The sequence below is a fragment of the Carcharodon carcharias genome, chromosome 13 (assembly GCF_017639515.1).
Source record: "Carcharodon carcharias isolate sCarCar2 chromosome 13, sCarCar2.pri, whole genome shotgun sequence".
NCBI lineage: Eukaryota > Metazoa > Chordata > Chondrichthyes > Lamniformes > Lamnidae > Carcharodon > Carcharodon carcharias.
The window spans coordinates 23,302,153-23,321,421 of record NC_054479.1 but is presented as its reverse complement, the minus strand read 5'-3'; the positions used below and the strand labels follow the sequence as shown (position 1 = coordinate 23,321,421).

General features: G+C 42.4%; 1 protein-coding gene across 1 annotated transcript in view; it reads right to left on the bottom strand.

The window, feature by feature from the left end:
* Positions 1–19,269, bottom strand: part of grk3 (G protein-coupled receptor kinase 3) — a 265,444-nt gene that overhangs the window by 56,561 nt on the left and 189,614 nt on the right. The window contains exons 10-11 of the mRNA XM_041203377.1: positions 7,600–7,678; positions 4,522–4,652 (exon numbers count right to left, since the gene is read on the bottom strand). Coding sequence (XP_041059311.1) covers positions 4,522–4,652; positions 7,600–7,678 — 210 coding nt within the window. The remainder of the gene's footprint in view (positions 1–4,521; positions 4,653–7,599; positions 7,679–19,269) is intronic.

Here is a 19,269-nt window from a genome sequence, read left to right as displayed (position 1 = left end):
TTGTGGATAATCTGAACATTTAGTAAATGGAACCGTTTCATGTTTAACAAATGTTAGCAGCTGTTCAGCTGGCACCTTCAATGCCACATGTGAGCCAACTGTAGCAGCCTCCAACCTGGGAAATTCAGCAATGTGGTAGGGCTCCTTGGCTTTCTTTCCCTGCCATCTGGGTCTGATATCAAGCAGCATAATCACTGCAGTTCTTTTGAGGATTATGCCCATGATCTATCACATGGCTGCCATGACTGCTCTTTGGCTGAAGTTGCACAGAGCCTCTATGACAATGTGAAAGTATTGAGTGCCAAAAAATAAAGGACAGTGGTCACATACATAGTGGCAGGCACAGCCATTCAAACAGTGTGGCAATGTTCAAGATCTTTGCGAAGAAGGTCACAGATATATCCAATGGCGTACTTTTAGTACAAGGCTCCTCCAAGAGATCTTTGAAGTACTGATAAAAATACCTGGAAAAACTCAGCAGGTCTGGCAGATGCTGTCAGACCTGCTGAGTTTTTCCAGGTATTTTTATTTTTGTTTTGGATTTCCAGCATCCGCAGTTTTTTGCTTTTATATTTGAAGGACTGATGTTGTCTTTTGGCACACTGTGGAGGTCAGCAGCTGACATTATCCGCCAAGCAGCCTTATTCTCCCTGTCTCAGTAAGTCCTGGCAGTCAGCACCATGAATCTCTATTGATATTTATACAGTACAATCACATGGTCAGTATCAGTAACTCCCTCCAAACAAATAACTCATTATCGTCAAAATTAAAGTTCAAACAATCTATAGAAACTCAATAGCAATAAAAATTGGTAACTGCAAAAGCTCAAGAATGTAGACCTCTTCATTGTAATAGTTAATTTCAGTTTTAAATAGCAAAGATCATAAACAGAAAAATATAAAAGATAATCTTCATTCTTTTCAAGTATCTAATTTGTTTATTTTTGAAAGCAGCTTTAATGTCAAGGTTCTCTCCATTATCTTCATTCTCCAGGAACAAAACCAAATAAAATGAATTGGTCATTTAACAAGCACTGGGATGTTTGACACCTCGGTTTTCATTACCATATGGTTCTCACAGGGTGGCACTATGTCAGATTGTTTACTTTCAGTGAGCTCCAGAAGTCTGTGACAAATGAAGGCAGAAATCCTTGCTGCTCTGTCAGTTCCCTGTAGAGAAAACGTGTTTTCAAACCATCCCATTTCAATTAGAGTTGCCAACCCTCCAGGAGTCTCCAGGAATGAATGTGTAATCTCCAGGACACTGTTACAAGCAACCCAGGAGAGAAATCATAGGGACAGTAAAAACTGAGTTCAGTTTTTGTTCATTAGTTATAAAAATAACCGACATGGGAACGAAAGGTTATTTGACTGACAGTCAAGAATCATCCAATTAGGTAATGTTGGTTTTTCAATTAGCTTGGGAAGGCAGTGTGCAGCAAGTATGGACATTATGTAGCAGGTGTGTGAAGGTTGAATGGTTGGAAACAGGAACTCATGTGAATATGTCCACCTCCAGGAATATGTCCAGCCAGAGGTGGCAATTCTATTTCCAGAAGGAAGCTGTTGTTACTATCCCTTCACTAAACGTGATGCTGAATGTTCTGCTGAGTTGATTTTAGTCAACTTTCAGAATCTAACTTGACTATAATGATTAATCTTCAGAGTGCACATTAATGCTGTAACACAGGAAACAGCGTACTCCTTAATGCATTTACAAGGTTGCGACACATAGCGCACAATGCACTTCAGTCTGTCTGCTCAAGAGTTTCCCAGAAGAGGTCACATTTTGCTGACGTAATCACATAAATCTATTCATCTCATAATGACGAAAACTGCAGTCAAGTCTTAAGGATTGATGAATACTGAATCGTTTGGATCTCCAGTTCTGTTTCCTGTTTATTCTGTTACATCTTTATTGTAAAGAAGCATGAGTGAATGTTTAAGGCTTATCAGAGAATTGTTATGGGGCAGAAGGCGGCCATATGGCTCATCGTGTCTGCACCAGGTCTCCATCTCACCTAGTACCTGTCTCCCGACTGCTTCCCCACAGCCCTAAATATTCTTCCTTTCCAGATAACAGTCTAATTTCCTTTTGAATGCTTCAATTGAACCTGTGTCTCCAGAGCATTAACCTGGGATTAATAGTCCAGCGACACTACCACTACGTCATCGGCTCCCCTCTGATGAAGTGATGCCTACATGTGCGCGAATGGAGGTCTCCATCGGAAGGATGGCAGACACCATGGTCCAGCAGAACGCAGAGATATGTGCAGACCTGCGCTTCATCGTGGTAGCCATGGGTGAGATCCTGCAGTGGCAACGCAAGAGGGAAACAGGGCATCTCAATGTCCCTCCAGGTACTCCTTCCCCTCAAAGAGTCAGGCCTGGGCTCTTGGGCACCTGAAGAGAGTAGGAGTGGCAGGTGTACACCCCGGGTCATCTACTCAGGAATCTTAGAGGCTGTCCGCTCCCTCTGAGTTGTCTTTGCCTGTGAACCCCTCAGCCTCATTCTTTGTCACCCCAGGAGGAGTAGCTGCCAAAGTAAGCCAAGCCCTCAAGGCCTCGGCTGTCCAGCGGACGCATGCCAAGATCATCAGAGGCAACAGGAACAACCATTGCACAGGCTGTCTCCACCCCTGCTGGGGATGTCAGGGCAGCACCTAGTAGAAATGGGAGGCCTAGAAAAGTTAAGAATTTCTGATGGCAAGTGGTTGCATGAGTGAACACATTTTGTCACTTAATAATCTGAAAATGTATTCACTTTCACTGAATAATGTGTAATGGTGTCTTTCAGCTTCACTTACAGGCTTCGCGAGTACTCCTCCTACATTCCCCCCACTAGCAGTTCAGCTGCACGCAGCTGGACCACACGTGTTTCTGGAGGGAGAAGTGTGTGTGGGGCAGGGCTTCTCAGAGCCTCGTGCAAGCACTCTCCCAAGCACGCAGAGCCTTCACCCATCACATTCATCTCAATGTCCTGAGCATTTTCAATGCTTCCTGCTGGGGTTCTCTTTTAGTTGTCCATCTGAGCCGACCTGCATCTCCGCCCACCCACTGATTGCACTCCCATGCAGCACCTGTGCCCATCCAACATGAGGCTCCGCTCACTTGTGATTTCTGTAAAGTGGTAGTTGTCAAGTTTATCATTAGCTCCCCCATCCTTTCCCCTCCCCCAGTCACCCACCTCCTTTCCCCCATCACTGTGGAACCCCTGGCACCACCTTCCACCTCCTCACCGTCACCTACCAACCCAAACCCTTGTCATTCCTGGTGTCCAGGCAAACACACATCTTCCATACCTTCCTGTAAATCCCCACCCACCTCCTTCCCACCCCCAGCACCTTTCACTCTCCGCACTCCCTCCCTTACAACTTCCTCCCCCCATTACACTTAGCTCCACACGCAGCATTCTCCCCGCTACACCCTCCTCCCCTGAACCTCATGCCCCCGACACCGTTTCCCCTCCAAACCTCACCCTCCCACACCTTGACCTCTATTTCTTTAGTTAAATATAGTATTACATTTATAACTGCGTGATTTGTGTGTTTTGCAACATCTGGTGAATGATGAGTTGCCTACTGAGTGCAAGGATTTAATAAAATGCACAAGCAAATCCCTTGTACTGCTGCCTCTGCAAGTCAGAAGATGCAATGTTTTATAAAGCCAAAAACACTGTACTATATAAAATACGTGTGGGTTAAAATTCAACTCATAGCCATTCTTTTTCCACCCAATTGATGCCCAAAGGCTATCAGGTTCAAGCTAGCCTATAAATGGGCAAACAGCTTACCACTTGAAACAGGAAATCAGTTGCTTAGATATGCAAATCATGCTCCTTTTGGGCTGGATTGCAAGATCTTTGCTATATACTTCATTTCCTTTACAGCAGGCATGGTTTGTTATTTGTCGTTGGCCTGTCTACGTCCAGGGGAGGGAAAGGTATTTTCATGTATACGGTGAGAAACTATTTGAGCAGATTGTGCCAGGGTTTTGAGGCTGTGGTGCTGACCAATTTAAAAATTCTTCTCAGAACTAGTGGCCCACGTTGTTCAGGAAGCACCTGCTTTTTAAATTTCAGATCTTCTGCATTTGTAGCATTTGCTTGCTTCCTCTTTAATTCTGCTTATTTTCTCATCCTTTTGCTCACACCTCTTTCAGCATCACCTCAGTGCTGATTTTTATTGCACCAATTCAGCAGTTTGCAGGTCATTTAATTCACTTACTTTCTCCTTGTGATTGAAATATCTGCTGAGTCTTCATTGTCCAGTTTTTCTCAACCTTACTAAAATACTTGTTTATCTTTCAGTCCTCATTTCTGATGAAAAATTTACACACCCAAAATATCAATAACCGGCTATTTCAGACCTAGAGTGTACAGTTAGCATTCACAGTGTTGAAAAGGGAGATTTCTCTTAAATTATTTATTATTTTCCAAGGAACATTGTACAGAAGCTGACTCAGCCTGCTGTGTATTGTCTGGTTTTATATTAAATTTAACTTTAAAGAAATCTTATCTTACCTTCAGGTCTCTGTATACTACAAATCGGTTGTGCATATGTTCAAGGCCCAGCATAATCTCAGCAGCATAGAACCTCATCTCCTTCTCGGAGAACACTCCATGCTGTGAAAGATGATAATGCAAATCTCCACCTAGAAATAGGACAAACGGTTAGCCAAATGATGTTGGATCTATTAAAACATTTCATAAGCCTCCATCAGTTTGCTTCATTATTGCTCCTCTAACAATTATCTAGTTAACTAAGTTAGCTGTAGTCAACTCTGGTAGAGGAAGAAAAAAAATAAAGATTTTCATTTATTTACTGTTCTGTCACTTAATGAAGTTGGTTGACATAGCAAATTGCCTTTTAGTGCAGTGACTGTTGTTTTGCAGGCAAACATGGCAGCAGATGATGAACAGTTGAAGAAGTTTTGATGAAGTTGATCAAAGGAGGAATGTTGGGCAGGACACTAGAAGAATTATTTGTCATTCTTCAAATAATACTACAGGATCTTTAATGTCCACATAAACCCAAGGAACAGTTGATAGGGTAATGGCTTCATATCTCATCCACAGGATGGCACCTCTGGCAATGGAGCATTCATGACTGAATCAAGCTATCATTCAGATGACATTTTTCAAGTTTTGGGGTGTATCTTTAATCCATTATCATATAAATTAGAGGTGCAAATGCTACCAAGTGAGCCAAGCTCATTTGGGAGTGTTTTAATTTTTCAAAAGGAGATCACAGGGTGATTTCATACGGTGAAATCACGATGGGTCAAACATGGATGACACAAAATTCCAGTTATGTTGAAGTCATCAACCATTCCCACTGGCAGAATAGCAAATCTCATAAAATGATGCCTGTGATAAGCCAAAATTCCACACTGGTAACTCTAGTTTAGCCAAACTTGTCCAATCTTCCCAGGTGACCACATTGGCCAAACAGAGCGGAGATAGACCACACAAGAGTGCAAAATCATGGAGCTTTGGGCAAGCTATCATTAAGATCTCCCTGTGAAAGGGCATGCAAAGCCTGCGAGTATGGCTAAACCTATGAGAAAGTTAAAAGTGCTGGCGATCGGAGATTGGGTTTAAACAGGTCATGATTGCACAAGACGTCAAGAACAAAGGGGAGCAGGATGAGGCAAACTAACCCGATGACGAGGCACTTTTCACTTGCCTGTGGGAGGCCAGTTTGGAAATTCCAACAGAGACAATCATGGAAACTTACACGCAGGTGGATGATGCCATACAATGCACAACACAACGGACAGATGATGCCATTGCAGATGCGATATGTTTTTCAGCCAAGGAACACAATGACCCTGAAGAGTCTGATGAATGACCACCTGCTCGCCCGAGCAGAAAAAGATTATGCAGCTTTTCCTCAACTAATTCCTGGCATTTTTCAATGCAAAGCTTCAGCCTTTTACAATGTCAGGCCATTGTAAGGTGCAAACAAATTGAATGAAGACTTTTTCACACATTTACTGCTTTACTTTGTTTTCATTTGACATTTGAATATGTTGTTTTTGACAAGGACCAAGTTTATAAGCATATCATTACACAGAGATGCATTATATGGGAACAGAGCCTCCTCAGCTATTACGAAGCTCTGCTTAATATGAATTTGTGGCCGGATCAACTCAATGGGATTTTAATGTATTTTGAAATTATGAAGTGATAGGACAGGGTGGATAAAGACCATTTCCACTTATTGAGGGTGTTATGTAAAGGGGACATGGATATAAATTTAATTGTAAGATTTTCAGGACAGGCAGCTTTTTATACAGAGGTTTGTTTGGCTATAAACTTCATTATCCATGTCGACACTTAACAAGTTAGATGAGCAGTTGAAGGAAAGGGAAACAAGGGAAATGGAAATAGGGCATGGACTTGGGATTAGAATTACTGCTCATGTGAAAGATAAACATCTACATGGACTATTTCTCATCTAATGTCACATAAATTCTGAGGCTGCATTCCTATCCTCTCTCGCAGATGGAAGAATGCCAGCCTTGCTAACTTGCTGCCAAGGCAGAAGAAAATGAAAATTGTCTGAGTGGGTCGGGTATGTACTATACGGTCTGAACAATCTTCTCTCCTTTCTACCTTCTCGTGTTGTTATTCGTAATGCTATACTTGATAACGTATCGTGCCATGGGTCATTTTTACTGGCAAAACTTTTCTTAATTTTTACCAACAAGCAGAAAGCAAAATGTTGCCATCTTTTTGATTAAAAATGCATTGGTTAGCTTAAGAATAAAAGGAAAGTGACAACTTCTCAGGAAGTAACCTAAGCCTATTTTTTTGTTAAAAACGGGTTTGAATTTCTTTCAGAAAGTTAGGGCAACATTGTGACAATACTGAGTTGTGAAATGCTTAACATAGAAAGGATTAGGTAGCACAGTCAGTTACACTCTAAGCTTATGTGCTTGATGGGCAGTGTAAAAGGAGATTTATTCTAATTCTAATCTGGGTTGTGTTTGATGTGACAGTGCAACGAAAGCTTCATTTTGCACCTAATTATGCCATATCTGACCTGAGAGTGTTTGATGCTGGCACAAGCAACTGCATTTATCACCAACTGGGGCACCAAATTCATCCAAAATAGGTGATCATGAAAAATTAAATAATGTATTAATTAATAAAAATTTGGTGAGCTTTAATGTTCAAGAATCATATAAATGAGGAATCACCGGTGTTGGGTCAGTTGAAATAAATAAAACACTGAGGCACAGTGATATGAAAATATGTGACATGAAATTGGTTCATGATGTAAACAGATAATGTGCTAAACTAGTTCAGCATGATTACAAAACAACAAAGAAAGCTCTGGACACCAAGAGAAGACGGGGGGCCAAGGAAATATTGGGCCTTAGGCCAGTCTGATAGTGTTGTCCACTGCTTGAACCCCATGCATCACAATTCATAGTATTATTGTAAAATATTGATCTCCCTCTACTAATCTAGACAATACAAAAGTTTTAAGCTCATCCCTCCTGCCTCATTATGCCTCCAGTTGATCAGTAATTGAGCAGAGCTAATCTGGGTATCATCCCAGTCTACAAAGATTAGAATGTTTTGTCTTACCATTCATCAGGTCAAGAATAAAACACAGCTTATCAGGTGTGTGGAAAGCATAGGTCATACAGACTATAAAAGGACAGTCCTGGGGAAAGAAAGGAGAAAAAGAGTCAGCAAATAAGTGATCTGGCAGACTGTTATACAATTCAAAGAAACACCTTCTTGGTAATAAAACTAAGGAGACATTTTCCCTTCATCCCTCAAGGCTTACAAGTAAAACATAATTTTATTTCAAAACTAGAACACATTTCAATTTAAGATAAAATTTTCCCATGGGTACTAAAGTTAAAACAACGAGCCTACGCATTATTTTGTCTCTCTTTCCCTCCATCATTTTATGTCAGCTGCATTCCTTCTTGGTGACATGTATCATCCCTCAATGAAAACCTTCTGCCCCACCTTTCAGTTGGGGAACAGCAGATGAACTAAGGAGAGTTGTCAACAATAAAAACAGTAGATTAAACTGGTTTAAACTAAATCAAATTATAGCCCTTTCATCACTACCAACTGATTGTTGTTATCATCAAGTTAGAAGTGATAAATCAACTACTTATTTTTTGAATTGATGTTATCCAATTTTTATTTACTTTTTGTTGCTTTGTTTTCAAATATTGTACATCCTTAGATAAAATACAAATAACATAGCCCCAACCACAGAAGCACTACAATTGAAACCATAAAGAGAGCATTTCAGGTTTGTGAGCTGTATGTATCACCGGTGTTGGGTCAGCTGAAATAAATAAAACCTGAGGTACAAAAAAATAGGTGACATGAAATTGGATCATGATGCACACAAATAATGTGCTAAACTGGCTCAGGATGATTACAAAACAGCAAAGAAAGCTCTGGACACCAATAGAAGAGGTGGGGGCCAAGGAAATATTGGGCCTTAGGCCAGTCTGATAGTGTTGTCCACTGCTTGAACCCCATGCATCACAATTCATAGTATTATTGCAAAATATTGATCTCCCTCTACCACTTTAGCAAGGCATGAAAAGACAGAATTGACCCCATTTCACTGGAAGGAGTTTTAACAGACCCTTGGTAGCGGGATTGGAGGCAAGAGAGCGAGCAAAATCAGAGAAAAATGTATCAGCTTGATTCCCCGCCATGTTCCCGCCTCCTCCCACTTTGCCGGAATGACAGCAACATGCTCAGTGGTGAGAAGCCAATTAAACTTGGAGAATTTTTAAAAATTCATTCATGGGATGTGGGCGCCACTGGCTAGGCCAGCATTTATTGCATTTAGTAGGCAATCCCTAATTGCCCTTGAGAAGGTGGTGGTGAGCTGTCTTCATAAACCGCTATAGTCCATGTGGTGCTGGTACACCCACAGTGCTGTTAGGAAGGGAGTTCCAGGGCAATGTAAAATGGGCAATTATCAAATTATAAAATGATTACGGCACAGAAGGGGTTCATAAAACCCACTGTGTCCTTGCCGGTTCTTCTTTTGTTGACAGTATCACACGGGCTCCATGCTATGTCAGATCCTCACTACTAGAGAGGTGGCTGCATGGCGGGAGGTCAGAGCAACATGAAAATAAGTTGCAATCTGGCCGTTTAATGGTGTAAACGACAAGCCTGAGGACATCCACAGGCAGAGACTTGCCATAGCCACCTCTTGAGATTATGTGGAAGATAGTAGGAAGATTCCCAGTATCCTGGGATCTACTCTTTAAGGTCCCTTGAGCAACTCAATCTGGTTGGTCAGTCTTTAACAGAGTTCTCCAGAGCCTTAAATGTCGAGCGTGAAGCCCATGGAACAAATCCATTGCATGAGCTCCTTTCAACTAGCTCCTACTTTCCATATTAAAGACACAGCCATTTGAAGTACAGTTAATTTCACTGAGAATTGAATTTTTCATAAATCAATCCACCAGCTCAGGAAGTTTAAAAGAGCTGAGCTTGTAACTTGCTACTTTTTGAGCTTTTATGGGAGGGGAAGGAAAGTTTAGGAGTGTGGAGAGTGGGAGGTGTGAGAGCTTGAAATTTTTGTGTTTATAACTCTTTGCTGTTGCTGCAGGCATTTTACAGAAGGTTTAAAGACTGACCCAAAAATAATTCAGGCAGGAGATAGCATTCTTACCGTTCAGACAAAACCTCATGGGTTGAAGCTAGGCTATGGGCTTGAATACATAATCCAGGCTAACATTTCAGTACATTGCTAAGGGGTGCTACATTGTCAGATGGCTGAGATTTTGGATGAGATTTTGAATCAAGGGCCCACTGGCCAGCTTTGGTGATTGTAAAAGATTCACAGAATCACACAATGCAAAAGAGTCTGCACTATCAGAAGAGCAGCAGGGAGTTCTCCCTGTATCCTGGCCAACATTCAACCAACATGACCAAAAACTGATTATCTGGCCATTTATTCATTTGCTGTTTGTAGATCTTTGTTACACACAAATTGGTGTCTTGTTTACCTAAATGACAACACTTCAAAATGTAATTTAATTGATTTTAACGTGTTTTGGGATGTCCCCTGGATGTTATAAGGTGTTATATAAGTAAGTATTTTTTAAATTAATAAGCACATGACTGAGTGCTAGAGATTTTTGTTTTGTTTTGCTGGGATGGGTTATTGATGAACTTCTCCAAATGCCACAGTCATTTGCAAAATTGTCAGACACTAAACTGGTTTGCGATTAGGATAATTGTAAAAAACTGTTTATGAGAGTGGGTCAGCATTCTATAGACTGCAGCTATCCCAGGCAGTGCCTGTAGAATGGCGCTTACTGCTGCTGTTATACTTTGTACATTACTACGAATAGGTCTGTGCTAATATTTCCCATAGTGGATTTCTACTGTCATGTGCAAACTTCGGCATTATTGCTTAAACTTTGCAGCTGTGTGCAAAAATACTATTTACTTACGTCAACCAACGGCGTTATAGAACTAGTATAATGATAAGATAAATATGACTGCATATAATATATAAAAGTGCAGAATTCTGGGAGCAGGCATGCTGTGAAGAAAATGGCAATGAGCGGTTGAGGAAGAACAGATTTTAAACATGGGTGGTGGGTTGTTAACTAAATGAAATTTTATACTTGGCATAAGATGCCTAAATATGTCCTTCACTAATAATATTATTTATGTTTGCTATCCTGTAAGCTCATTGGTCATTGATCTGGAAATCAGAGATTTGGGCTTCTGCACATATGCAAAAGGCTCACAGGAAAATGGAGCACAAAACAGTATGCTCTAAATTAGAATATTTTCCATCATGTCACAACAAAGAGATGTCAAAGGAAACATTAAATGAGAACTGTGAACAGCAGTAACATGTAAGAAAAGAGGTATTCTACCATAGGGAGCTATGAGCTATTGAAACTTTAAAAATCAAAGGAGTAAGGAATCTCATGCCATAATGAAAGATACTAAAATGTGCTACTTGCTACAGAGCTCACAGGGTCATGTAAGATATCCTCTACAATTAAAAAGCCCATCAGCACTGCCTGTGCTCACATATCCAAAATGGTCACTTAGGCAAGGTACCAGATATCATGAGCTATTTACAGAATGGAAACTCTTGCTGCCTTGATGCAAAGAACCAGTGAATAAAAACAAAAAGTGCTGGGAAAAACTCAGCAGGTCTGGCTGCATCTGTGGAGACAGAAACAGTGTCAACATTACGAGTCCAATATGACTCTTTTTCAGAGCTGAAGAGAGGCAGAATTTTCTTTTTCATTCATTCACGGGGCGTGGGCTTCACTGGCTGGGCCAGCATTTATTGCCCATCCCTAGCTGCCCTTGAGAAGGTGGTGGTGAGCTGCATTCTTGAATCACTGCAGTCCATGAGGTGTAGCTACACCCAAATTGCTGTTAGGAAGGGAGTTCCAGGATTTTGATCCAGCGACAGTGAAGGAAGGGCAATATATTTCCAAGTCAGGATGTGTTTGGCATGGAAGAAAACTTCCAGGTGGTGGTTTTCCCATCTATCTGCTGTCCTTGTCCTTCTAGATGGTAGTGGTCAAGGGTTTGGAAGGTGCTGTCTAAGGAGCCTTGGTGAGTTCCTGCAGTGCATCTTGTAGATGGTACACACTGCTGCTGCTGTGCATCGGTGGTGGAGGGAGTGAATGTTTGTGGATAGGGTGCAATCAAGTGGGCTGCTTTGTCCTGGATAGTGTCAAGCTTCTTGAGTGTTGTAGGAGCTGCACTCACCCAGGCAAGTGGGGTGTATGCCATCACATTCCAAACTTGTGCCATGTAGATGGTAGAGTGGCTTTGAGGAATCAGGAGGTGAGTTACTCATCACACGGTTCCTAGCCTCTGACCTCTGGCCACAGTATTTATATGGCTAGTCCAGTTCAGTTTCTGCTCAATGTTAACCCCAGGATGTTGATAGTGGGGGATTCAGTGATGGTAATGCCATTGAACATCAAGGGGCAAGGGTTAGATTCTGTCTTGTCGGAGATGACCACTGCCTGGCACTTGTGTGACGTGAATGTTACTTGCCACTTGTCAGTCCAAGTCAGGATAGCGTCCAGGTCTTGCTGCATTTGGACACGGACTGCTTCAGTATCTGAGGAGTAGTGAATGATGCTGAACATTGTGCAATCATCAGCGAACATCCCCACTTCTGACCTTATAATGGAAGGAAGGTCACTGATGAAGCAGCTGAAGATGGTTGGGCCATGGACACTACCCTGAGGAACTCCTGCAGTTTTGTCCTGGAGCTGAGATTACTCACCTCCAACAACCACAACCATCTTCCTTTGTGCTAGGTATGAATCCAACCAGTGGAGAGTTTTCTCCCTGATTCACATTGACTCCAGTTTTGCTCGGGCTCCTTGATGCCACATTCGGTCAAATGCAGCCTTGATGTCAAGGGCAGTCACTCTCACAACACCTCGGGAGTTCAGCTCTTTTATCCACGTTTGAACTAAGACTGTAATGTGATCAGGAGCTAAGTGGCCCTGGTGGAACCCAAACTGGGGGTCAGTGAGCAGGTTATTGCTGAGCAAGTGCCGCTTGATAGCACTGTTGATGACCCCTTCCATTACTTTACTGATCAAGAATAGACTGATGGGGAAGTAATTGGCTGGGTTGCATTTGTCCTGTATTTTGTGTACAGGACATACCTGGGCAATTTCCCACATAGCCTGGTAGCTGCCAATTTTGTAGCTGTACTGGAACAGCTTGGCTGGGGGGATGGCAAGTTCTGGGGCACAAGTCTTCAGTGCTATTGCCAGAATATTGTCAGGCCCATAGCCTTTGCACTATCTAGTGCCTTCAGCAGTTTCTTCATATCACGTGGAGTGAATCGAATTGGCTAAAGACTGGCATCTGCGACGCTGGGGACCTCCGGAGGAGGCCGAAGTGGATCATCCACTTGGCACTTCTGACTGAAGATTGTAGCAAATGCTTCAGCCTTATCTTTTGCACTTATGTGCTGGGCTTCCCCATCATTGAGGATGGGAATATTTGTGGAGCCCCCTCAAGTGAGTGAGTTGTTTAATTGTCCACCACCATTCATGACTGGATGTGACAGGACTGCAGAGCTCAGATCTCACCCATTGGTTGTGGGATCGCTTACCTCTGTCTATCACTTGCTGCTTATGCTGTTTGACACACCAGTGGTCCTGTGCTGTAGCTTCACCAGGTTGACACCTCATTTTTAGATATGCCTGGTGCTGCTCCTGGTATGCCCTCCTGCACTCTTCGTTGAACCAGGTTGATCCCCTGGCTCAATGTTAATGGTAGATTGGGGCACAAGCCGGGCCATGAGGTTACAGATTGTGTTCGAGTACAATTCTGCTGCTACTGATGGCTCACAGTGCCTCATGGATGCCCAGTATTGAGTTGCTAGATCTGTTCAAAATCTATCTCATTTAGCATGGTGGTAGTGCCACACAACATGATGGAGGGTATCCTCATTGTGAAGATGGGACTTCGTCTCTACAACAACTGTGTGGTGGTCACTCTTACCAATTCTGTTATGGATGGATGCAGCTGCGGCAGACAAGTTGGTTGGGATGAGGTCAAGCATGTTATTCCCTTGCCACCCTCAGTGCTTCCTCGAAGTGGTGTTCAATATGGTGGAGCACCACATTGCTTGGGGGGGGGGTTGGGGTGGTATGTAGTAATCAGCAGGAGGTTTCCTTGCCCATGTTTGACCAGATACTATGAGACCTCATGGGGTCCAGGGTCTGAAATCGATGTTGAGGACTCCCAGGGCAACTCCCTCCCGATTGTATACCACTGTGCCGCCACCTCTGCTGGGTCTGTGTTGTCCCACCAGCACGGACAGGACATACCCAGGGATGGTGATAGTGGTGTCTGGGACATTATCTGCAAGGTATGATTCTGTGAGGATGACTATGCTCCTTGACTAGTCTGTGAGACAGCTCTCCCAAATTTGGCACTGGCCCCCAGACGTTAGTAAGGAGGCCTTTTCAGGGTCGACAGGGCTGAGTTTGCCGTTGTCTTTTCCAGTGCCTAGGTTGATGCCAAGTCGTCTGTCTGGTTTCATTCCTTTTTTGTAACTTTGTAGCAGTTTGATACAACCACATTGCTGTGGGTCTGGAGTCACGTGTAGACGGGTAGATAAAGATGGCAGGTTTCTTTCCCTAAAGGACATTAGTGAACCAGATGGGTCTTCACGGCAATTTGACAATTGTTTTCACAGTCATCATTAGACTTTTAATTCCAGGTTTGTACTGAATTTAAATTCCACCATCTGCCGTGGCGGGATTCAAACCTGGGATTACTAGTCCAGCGACAATACCACTACGTCACTGCCTCCCCCTAGAAACGTGATAAGCTTTATGCTTTCGAAAAAGACAGAGGGTCCCATCACATCACATCAAAACTCATCACATTTTTGCCTCTGAGCAGTTCTGAAGAAGAGTCATATTGGACTCGAAACTGTTAGAATCATATCTCTCGAGACTGAATTTTTTATTTACAAAATGGAATGACATGGCATGATCTGGACATTTGTATGGTAACCTGGGGCTTTTTTTAAAAAAGGTCATAAGTTCACCTTGTAACTGTCAACAAGTCAGCCTCTTCCAAGAAATCACCTGACATTTACGGTACATGAGGGAGATCTGGTTGTCTGTTTTGAAAAGCAATCACTTTAACTGATGGGAGAAAAAACTGAAAAGTTAGGTTGGTAACTTGCTGGAAATCACATGGGTGAGAGGAAGAAAGCTTAAGTTGTAAACCTGCTTATTTTCAAGGCAGTTTTGTTGGGGGACAAGCTGAAGAAGGAAGGCTACTCTAGCTGGCTCCCTCTCTCTACCTTGCCTAAAATTGTGTGTGGCTATCAAACTGTAGCCAGAGAACCGTCATCTGAGTGTAACCAGTCTGCATTTGGACCTGCAAAGCTGAGACTAGTTTGAGAGAATTTCCAGACATCCACTGGGACAGCAGCCCGTCTTCACATGATAGAACTCCAGGTCAATGGCGTTGAGACCCTGCGGACTTTAGCCTTTATTTTATAATTCCCATCCTCCAAAGCCCACCTCTGCAGGGAGAGTCTATCTGTTTGTCTGTGTATGTGCGTTTATGCTGGGGGAATTCTTTAGGAGGAGATAGATAGTTATACTTCCCAATTACAACTGTGTGTTAACCAGTACTTGCAACTTGTTAAAAGAAGTTTTGTTCTAAAATAACTGAATCATTGAGTTCTTTGAAAGGTGCCTGGTCAGAGTCTCTTTTCTTCTGGGTACTAGAAGTATAGGTACACAATTGGCCACTTTGGTGAGAAAATTAAACCTTTAAATTAATGGTACAGCCTGCGGAATAGTGGGATTTGATAACCTGCATACTCCTCCCGTCCCGGTCGTAACTTAAATTGGAGGCTCTTGTGGGATTTGAAAGGTGGACAGCAGGTGATTGGACGTGGAATAATAATTGCTAAGGGTTAAAAGGACGGAAACCAGGTTTCTTATACATTGGCAAACTAAAATGGCGTTGGAAGTTGCTTTGATTTTTCTACAGATGGAAAATATAACCCTAACAGATTTACAAAAAATAACCAAGACTCAGCTGATGGAATTGGCAGATAAGTTGGAGCTAGAATTACCCATAGTGGCAAGGTTATAGTGCAGCATTTGAAATTGGAAGGGATACCAGAGAGACCAAGTTCTTCAAAGGGTGAGTCAATTGAATTATGTAAGGAACATATATTTTTATTTCTGTTGGACTGTTATAAAGAACATATCATTTTATTTTCTGCTGGACTGTGGATTAAAAGTACAATTGCTGCAGTTTGAAAGACATGTCCACTGGAACAGGATGAAAGATACATACAATGTTGCAGTCCTGGAGTAAAGTGTGCCATGAAAGACAAGTTGGTGCTGGAAAGGAGTCCTGGACCAAGGGAGCTGCCTGCCAATGTTTTAATTGGCTCCCGACCAGGTGACCAGGTTTTGTGTGAGAGCAGTGCAGCAGAATAGCTCCTAGCTGGAAAGGAAAAAGACCTAAAACCTCTCTCTCCTGTGTGTGTAAAATTCCAGTAATTCCACAGTAATAGCCAGCTGGCTTTTTCTCCTATCTCTATAACCTGCTCTCTCTGAAAACCCCTGTCAAAAGGCAAAGGGAAAATCACTATTAGAGACATTGAAAGAAGGCAAGTGCTCAACCAGTGAACTAAATACTCAAGTGCTGGAAGACAACAAGAACATCAAAAACTGCAAGGACTTTGGATCGAAATCAACCCATTGAATCCTTGACTCTGGAATTGATGCTAAAGAAGTGTTTTATCCCAACCTTAAAATCCATGTTTTTGTGTGTCCTGTATGTGTGTGTATAATGGTTTAAGAACGGGTAGAGTTGAGGTTACAGAGTTAGAAATTAGCAGTTCATATTTCTTTCTTTTGCCACTGGTTAATGACAGTTTGTTCAATAAACAGATATTTACTTATTAAGTTTACAAGCCTGGTGCTCATATTCTGTTAACCTAAATTAAACAGCTAGGTAGAATTGGGGCAATCTGGTGGTTTGGTCAAACTTTTTCACATTTGTTGCGGTCCGGGTAACAGTAGGGCTTGAGTCATGACAAAAACAAACTTTGGTGGAAAAACGCAGCAGGTCTGACAGCATCTGTGGAGAGAAGGACAGAGTTTCGAGTCCAGATGACTCTTCTTCAGAACTAAAGAGTAGAAATGTGGTGAAATATATACTATTTAAAGGGAGTGGGACAGATGAAGCTGGATAGAAGGCCAGTGCTAGGTGAAGGCAAAGGAGAGATTGCAAAAGATGTCATAACAAATGGTCGAAGGGGTGTTGATGGTGGTGATACTGGCTAAAGGAGGTGCTAATGGTGACATTAAGAGTAGAAAGCAGGATGAGCAAGTGACAGATGGCCCTAGTGGGGTGGATGGTGTGGGAGAAAGGATCAAAATACACTAAAAGGTGGGGATAAAACAATGAATGGAAATAAATTTTAAAAATAATAGAAATGGGTGGGGGAAAATATATAAAAATTAAAATTAAAAAATAAATATTTGAAAAAAGAGAATCAAAAAGGGGTGAGGATGGAGGAGAGAGTTCATTATCTGAAGTTGTTGAACTCAATGTTAAGTCTGAAAGGCTGTAAAGTGCCTTATCAGAAGATGAGGTGCAGTTTCTCCAGTTTGCGTGGAGCTTCATTGGAACACTGCAGCAGGCCAAGGACGGACATGTGGGCTTGAGGGCAGGGTGGTGTGTTGAAATGGCAAGCGACAGGAAGGTCTGGGTCATGCTTGCGGACAGACCGAAAGTGTTCCGCAAAGTGGTCACCCAGTCCTATCCATCAACACCCCTTCGACCTTTTGTTTATGACATCTTTTGCAATCTCTCTTTTACCTTCACGAATCACTAGCCTTCTATCCAGCTCTACCTGTCCCACCCCCCCTTAAACAGTATATATCTCACCACATTACTACTTCTCTTTAGTTCTGAAGAGGAGTCATCTGGACTCGAAACATTAACTCTGTCCTTCTCTTCACAGATGCTGTCAGATCTGCTGAGTTTTTCCAGCAATTTTTGTTTCTGTTTCAGATTCTCAGCATCTGCAGTATTTTGCTTTTATCTTGAGTCGTGATAGTTAGCTCAGATCCAGTTGTGAATGAAGAAACTTGAATTTGAAAAGTAACTAAAAAAACTTGAACTGGTGGCTGAGCATTTCAAAGGGAGCAAGCAGGAAGGCAGGGGAGAGAAAGGGAGCAAGATAAGAGAACTTGACCTCCAAAAGGAGATGTTAGCAATGGAGGAGAGAGAGAAGGAACAAGAAAGGGAATATTGGCTTAAATGGCTGGACTTTAAGAAAGAGGCCTCAGACCCTGAGGGAGGTTCTGATGATGAAAAAAACCTCCAACCCAAAGCCCAGTGGGGAGATGTTTAAATTTGTGCAAGCTCTCCCAAAGTTTGAGGAAAGGGATGCACAGGCATTCTGTATTTTATTTGAAAAGGTAACTAAGCAAATGAAATGGTCAAAATAAATCTGGGCATTGCTCTTAAAGAAGGTTGGTGGGTAGAGCTCATGAAGTTTATGCATTGCTATCAGAAGAGGTTTCTGTGGACTATGGTGCAGCAAAAAAGGCTACTCTTAGTGAATATGAGTTGATCCCTGAGGCATACAGGCAGAAATTTCATAACATCAGGAAACAGCCTGGGCAGACCTATATTGAATTTGAAATGGTAAAGCAGAGTAATTTTGACAATTGGATATGGGCATTAAAGTTAGGGGCAACATATGAAAGCTCTTAGGGAAATAATTCTCTTGGAGGAATTTAAAAATTCACTTCCTCCAGTAGTTAGAACCTATGTTGAAGACCAGAGGGTCCGCAACAGGAAGACAGGCAGCAGAGATGACCGACATTTGTGAGCTAGCCCATAAATCCAAACCCTCTTTCCGTCGCCCCTACAAACCCAGGAAGGATAGAAGTTGGGAAAGTGAAAGGAAGGCAAGTAGCCAGGGAAGAGAAGGGCAGATGGGAATTCCCCGGAAGCACTTGCTCAGGCCAAAGAAGGTGCTGCGGCTGGAAGTGATATTTGAAGACCTAGGTGTTTCCATTGTAACAAGGTGGGGCATGGTCGTGGTGATTGCTGGAAGTTGCGCAGGAAATCCATAGGACTTACTGGGGTACGTAAAGGTGATTCAGGAAAAGGAGCCCTGACTGAAAGTACAACAGATCAAGTTGTAGCGTTAACTGCAGCTGTGAAACCAAGTGTGAACACTGCTGAGAGTTCAGGAGAGGTGAATGAGATATGTGAGAGTGATAAAGAATTTTTGTCAAGGGAAAAGTAACTCCTTATCCCTCAAAAAGACAGCTAAATCTATAATCATTCTAAGAGATACTGGAGCCAACCAAACACTTTTGCCGGGGAAAGGCATAACTTTTCCAAAGTTTTAATCAATGGTATTGGTGAGGAGTATATAGCCTTACCTTTGCACCGGATGCACTTGGAATGTGACCTGATGCCTGGGACAGTGACAGTAAGGGTTGTTCAAAAGTTACCTGTAGATGGAGTTGATTTACTCCTGGGAAATTATTTAGCTGGAGTGAAGGTGGTAGCTTCTTCAGTAATTACAGAAAGCCCAAATGAGGTTAAAGAGATGGAGAAGTTACAGGAAAAGGTTCCAGGAATTTTTCCTTTGTGTGTGACGACCCGAGCAATGGCTAAGCAAAGTCCATCATCGTAGGTCAAAGTGATACCACAGACAGATATTTGGCTGGGTGA